The following is a 6,260-nucleotide window of genomic DNA, read 5'->3' as shown; positions in this document are numbered from 1 at the left end:
TCTTTTTTCCTTTCCAAACGAGCTTAGCATTAGACTCATTTGAGGTTCTAAATCTCAAATGAGAAAAAATATATTAGATTATACATATCCGTTCTAAATATAATAATTAATTATTTTTCTAAGTCACGCATGCAACCATGCATTAAGCATGTCTTTCTTCTTCACAACTGTTTTATTTTAAAATCTTCATCATCAAAACACTCTAACACTATGCAGACATGCATATGCACGCTAAGTCAATCTAAATAGGTGAGAGTTAAACTCTTATTAGCATTTGTGTTAGTAGCAATTGCGCCTTATATAGGATATGCGCTATGTATTTTCTATCAAGGCATAGAAAGTAGCTGAAATTGATGAATTAATAAATTATATGTAGTTGTTATGGTAACCAAAGAAGGGTATTAACTCCTGCAGGATCAAAAGGTTGTTATAAGTGTCGTATATACACACGCACACACTTTTTAAACACAAAACGTACCAGCTTGGAATTGTGCAATGTGCAAATGAAATTATGAAATTTAGAATCAGGAAAAAAAAGTAGAAACCTTGGTGGAGGGGAAAATAGCTATGATGTCCCTGATTAATATTTTTTACTTTTATTTATTACACTCAACTAAATATGTACTCCCCTCATAATTTTTAACTGATACATATGACTTTTGGATCTACGTTTGACTATTCGTCTTATTTTAAAAAATAATTTAATTTATTACTAAAGTAACTTTAAGCATGACTTATAATTATATATATTTACATAAAATTTTTAAATAAGACGAAAGATCGAACATATATTTAAAAATCAACTAAAAATATAGAGGAAACAGTATTCATCACGGTTGGCTGTAACCTTTTGAAAGAAAAACAACGGTAATTTTGGCAGAAGCTGGCAACCCAAACTGTAATACAGTGGCACTGAATTAAATAGTAGTGAGTGTGCAAAAGAACTTACTGCTGTCGGTCCTGCCAGCTGGAGGCGAAAAGCGAAGAGGGGCGGAGAGCAATTACGCCATCCTGATTCCTGCCATCTACCCTCCTCTCTCCCCATACTAGCTGGGGTCCTACCGCTCCTGTGAGAGCCGTGGTGCCGTGGTGGTGGTGGTCCAGCCCGCTTCCTCTCCTGCGCTGCACGCTATTCCTCTCCGCTCCACGCGCTTCCGGATTCAAATTTCGCCCGCCCCGCGCCGCCCAGCGACGAGGCGCGGGGCCGTCGGCACAGGGGGGGGGGGGGGGGGGGAGGGTGGCGTCGTTGCGGCGGCCGGTGTCGTTCTCATTCCCCGGGAGGAGGAGGAGGAGGCCGGCCCGGGGCGAGATTGAGATCTCTCTTGTTGTTGAGATCCGCGGGGGCGGGGGGGGGGGGGGGGGGGGGGGCTTCGGTGTGGATACGCGACACGGGCGGCGTGGCGGGGGCATACGGCTCGCCGGCCGCGGTTTGGGGTTTTGCGGATACCCCCCTTGCGTTTCCTGATATCGCAGCCTTGCATGGCTCGTTCGCAGTGGATCCGAACGACGTTTGCACAGTCCTCGGTCTATTAGAAAAAAAATTCTAATAACTTTATTTTTTGTTTTCCGTGTTCCACTTTTAACCATTTGTCTTATTTGAAAAATTTATAAAAAAATTTAAAAAATTAGTCACGCATAAAGTATTATTCATGTTTTATCATCTAGTAAAAATAAAAATATTAATCGTAAAAAAATTCAAATAAGACGAAGAGTCAAAATATTATATAAAAAACCGAAAAATGATTTTATTTTGATACGGAGGTATTTCGATACGGAGGCAGTATCTACTCTTGTAAGTAGAATAATTTATTTATATTTTATCATTTGGATTTTGCACTTTTATGTGCACGTCTTTTAAGATATTAAATGTCATGTTTCGTGTATTTTCAAAAGTATTTCTCTACAACAACTTTTTACTATATAAGAGTTAATTCATTCGTAGTCACGAATAATATATTTCAGCAATTTCAATTTCAACGAACCGGGCCATAAATAACTAACGTCATAGTACAAAAGATTACTTAAAAATACAAATCCAAGGTAGTATCATTCCTATGAGCTGATTACACATAAAAGTCAAAAAGAAAATTAGGAACGTTGGTTTTCTTAAAACTCTGTATCTCTTTAGACAGCAGGAGTAAATAAAGAGTGTCAACAAGTAAATACCCCTAAAATTTCGGGGCATTTAACTTTTTGCCACTTTTAAAAATATCACATAACATATTTGTCATCTGCTGTCTATGACACGTGGACCTTTATGTGTCTATGATGTACGGATCTAACGACAAATATTTTAGTGTCATTTCCAAGAGTGGAAAAAAAATTAATTATTGCCAAAATTTTAGACACGATTGCCCACGAAAGCCAGAAGAAAGAGCCATGTAGCAATATCTCAGAAGCCGAGGGTGAATTCCCGGAAAAGCTCAGCCCCAGCGCTCCGCTCGTTAGTCAGAGCCGGCGTGTTTATTATAAGTACAGGGGTGGTGGGGCTCGGCTCGGACACGGCCGCGTCTCCATCTCCCATCCCTCTGAAGAAGAAGAAGAAGAGGAGCCAGCCGCCGAGCGCGAGATATGGGGTTCGTCTCCTTCGCCGGGAGGGTCCTCTTCGCCTCCGTCTTCCTCCTCTCCGCCTACCAGGAGTACGTCCCCCCGTTCCTCCTCTCGTTGTGATCGCTGGGTTCGATTTGGGACGGGTCGGTTTCGTTAGATCTGCTGCGGTGGACGCGGAATCTGACGCGGGAGGGTTCCGGGGGATTGGAACTCTCTCGGGTGCTCTAGATCTCGAGAGTGGGGGTAGTGGCTGGGTTGTTTCGTGTGGCGGTGCGTGGATCTGGTGGGGGGCGCTTCGGTTTTTTCACAACAGAGATGGGCAAAATCTGGTTTCCGCGTGTTTTGATCCAGCTCTGGGGCTGCTGAATTGTGGCATTGGTGTCCGGATTTACTCTGGAATGGGCTAGGAATTCCTGTGGTGACCGCCATTTCGTCTCGCATTGTCTGATCTGGGTCTGAGCCTGCATCTTTGCCGCTGGGCTTGGATATATGCCACTCCTACTGAATTTTGTTTTGGGGGTGGGGGTCGGGGTGTTCGGTTTGAAATGAACGGTGACACATTGAGTGAGTAATGTTAAAAAGTGAGATGCAGGCGCCGCTTTGATGCGATGCCAATGCCGCTGGAACTAGTGTTGATAATAATCACTTATATTTTGCATCTAGTTTACCGTTATTAAAAGACAGATATTTGAAATTAAGCGCTAATGTGGAAGACTTCTTAAAAAAAAAGAAAAGTAGCCAGTGTGTCATTTTATAGTAGAGTTAGTTGTGTGGTATCCTGGGGGAAAAAAACAACCCCACAAGTATGATGGTCCATGCTCTTCCGTCCCTATCAAATTTGCCCCCGGGAATTATACAAAGATGGGGTGTTGGTTTTGGAATTTTGAAAGTGTCCTCCAATCTTGAGGCACATCAGTGGATAAAACAGTGCATGGACAACCGTATCTACCTGGGAATCTTTGGATGTGATATCTCGTCTTGTGTGACAATATCCTTATTTATGACTAACGGAAAACCAATATTTTAGCTCGTACGTACCCAAGCTTCAGTTTTATTAAGTGCCATCACCAAAATTGTGAATTAATTTATCAAACGTTCAGCTATTCAGTAAATTAAAGCTTGAATCTTGGTTTCGTTGCTGTATTTGTAATATTTATCCTGAATAGGTGATTACTTTAGAATTTGTTACCGCAATATCTTTGCCAGTTCACACAATGACGTTTGATGTGGTGTAATAAGTGTGCTGCCTCTTTTGATTGACTAGGTTGTTTGATAATGAGTTTGGTAGTCTAGTATGTATGTTAACAGCAAGTAGGATAATGTTAATGTTTCAACTTTTCATCAAATGCTCATAATTTACCTGACTAGATGGATTTAAGTATTTGATATTGTTCCATCCTTTTGATCATGCGATGCTAGGTTCTAAACTTCTGATCACCCTAAATGTATGTTCATTTGCTAAGTTATAATTGGTTCTGAATGCAGGTTTAGTGAATTTGGAGCTGATGGTGGACCGGCTGCAAAGGCCCTCCGTCCTAAATTTAACATCTTCACCAAAAATATTTCTGCACATTTAGGAGTAGCAGTGCCTCATGTCGAGGTGAGGATTTGCTGCTTTAGCCATTATATGCTTTATGTAGCTGTGATGTTATAGCCTCTAATTTGTTATACTTTATCCAGTTGAAGCATGTTGTTGTTGCTACCATTGGTCTGAAGGGTCTGGGAGGTCTACTTTTTATCCTGAGCAGTTCATTCGGTGCTTATCTCCTGGTATGTTATCAGCACTTGTCATGCTATATTACAATCTTTTTGTTTAATCTTCACACTTTCCGTGGTTCCAATGTGAACATTCTGGCTATGCATTTAGAACGAAGAAATAATTATATTGTTCTGGGTTACATAGTAACGGAGGATCACATTTGTAGAGGCGTCCTACTTTTCTTGATGGGAATGTTGACAATTATCTAGTGAATATGTGATTCTGAAACTTTGGATGCTTGCCAGAAAACATAGCTATTCTTCATGTTGGATTGTATGATAATCAGTCACTTAAATGCAGGCAGTTTATTTGAGACTGGAATTTTCACACATCTAGGGTCAACGCTTCTTTTGCCACTTATTTAAGCTTCATGCAAGTGAATGTTTGGGGCTTGCATATAATTTCCTCCAATGAAGTATAGGCTTCATTTACAAAAACGTGCACTACTGTATTTTAATACTTACCTTCCATAGATGTGCACATTTCCTTGTTTCATCAGTCTTACCATCAGTCTGAATGATGGGGCTCTTTCTGTGGTTCCTTGTTTTATCCATGCATGTTTGCTGCATATTGTCTAGGTTAGAACATAATTACTCCGTCTGTATAAAAATATGATGTGTCCTTGTTTTTCGTAGAGGCAACATTCATCTTTGACTAATTTTATTGAGCTAACAAAATGTCTTTAGTGCCATGCATGTGGTACCATTAGATTCATACTTGAAAAATACTTTCATATGATGTTAATTTCATAGTTGTCGATGCTACATTATGGAAACAACTAATGTTCAAGTTATATTATTGGACAATGTGTCAATAACACACGTATCTTATATTTTTATACGGAGGACATACTTTTTAATTTTCTGCATTGTACTCCTATGGGTCCTATAGATCAGTAGAAGTTGGTCTGCCTTTTGATCCTGCTTCCAATGGCATGGATCGAATTAACCCTTATCTAACTAGCCACCATTTCCAGCCAACCGCTGGGCTATGGTGATGTGCTACTATTCTGTTCATTGTGAATTTGGACCAATCTGAATTGTTAGTTTTCCTCTGCAACCTCGTTTGGTCTAATGTACTTATTTTTTCCTCTGCAGCTTCTATACCTTGCTTTTATCACCCCTGTTGTCTACGACTTCTACAACTACGACATGGAGAAGTCTGAATTTGTTCAGCTCTTCATTAAATTCACGCAGGTATACACAATTCTCTGTTCAGAGCTGCCAAAATTTACCTTACCCTGCCACGGTGGCTGATCAAATCATGATTCCTTGTGGTTGTAGAATCTGGCTCTCTTTGGGGCACTTCTCTTCTTCCTGGGCATGAAGAACTCCATTCCCAAGCGACAGGCCAAGAAGAAGGCTCCCAAGTCGAAGACAACCTAGGGCGTTTTAGATAGCCATGGCCTCCGGCGGTGTTTGGAGACAGTTTATTTTGGAGTACAAGCTACAGTATCAGCTATGCTGCCCTTAGATGTATCGGATTCTTTTTTGAAGGGCACAACCCTAATGAGGTGTGAGTGGAGGGTTAGGGGACTAGATTGTATCATTATATGTACTTGTGATTTGTTTGTTGAACTAGGCTTCCCAGGATTAAGATTACTCATTTGATTATTTTGCAATTACGATCCATTCTTATTACTAATGCAATGGGCTAGTTATTCCTTTGCTTTGGCATTTGTTTTAGGGCTAATTGCCAATTTATCATTGGTTTGAGTCATGAGTGTAAAACTGGTACTAGAAAATTATAAAATACCACTAGAATCATTATTCTAATGGTGTGTCATCTTCGCAATATAGAAAAAAAACAGTCAAGTGTCCTCTAGTCTTTGTGGTCTCTAGTCCTGATATGAATCTTGAGAATCTAAAACTACTTGATTTTTGCTATCGTCTGTCTATTACTACCTCTTTTATAGTCTTTTATAGAGTAGCTATTTTAGGCCTTTTATTTT

At 40.2% G+C, this 6,260-nt stretch overlaps 1 protein-coding gene across 1 annotated transcript; it reads left to right on the top strand.

The window, feature by feature from the left end:
- The first annotated feature begins 2,487 nt into the window (after positions 1-2,487).
- On the top strand, positions 2,488-5,931 carry LOC102706081. Its single transcript, XM_006649344.3, has 5 exons — positions 2,488-2,639; positions 4,036-4,150; positions 4,231-4,320; positions 5,407-5,505; positions 5,593-5,931. The coding sequence occupies exons 1-5, from the start codon at positions 2,572-2,574 to the stop codon at positions 5,692-5,694; spliced, it is 474 nt and encodes a 157-aa protein (XP_006649407.1). The 5' UTR covers positions 2,488-2,571; the 3' UTR covers positions 5,695-5,931.
- The last annotated feature ends 329 nt before the right edge of the window (positions 5,932-6,260 follow it).

Source organism: Oryza brachyantha, chromosome 3 (assembly GCF_000231095.2).
Source record: "Oryza brachyantha chromosome 3, ObraRS2, whole genome shotgun sequence".
Lineage (NCBI taxonomy): Eukaryota > Viridiplantae > Streptophyta > Magnoliopsida > Poales > Poaceae > Oryza > Oryza brachyantha.
Note: the sequence above shows the minus strand (reverse complement) of the source record. Positions and strands in the feature narration are given on the sequence as shown.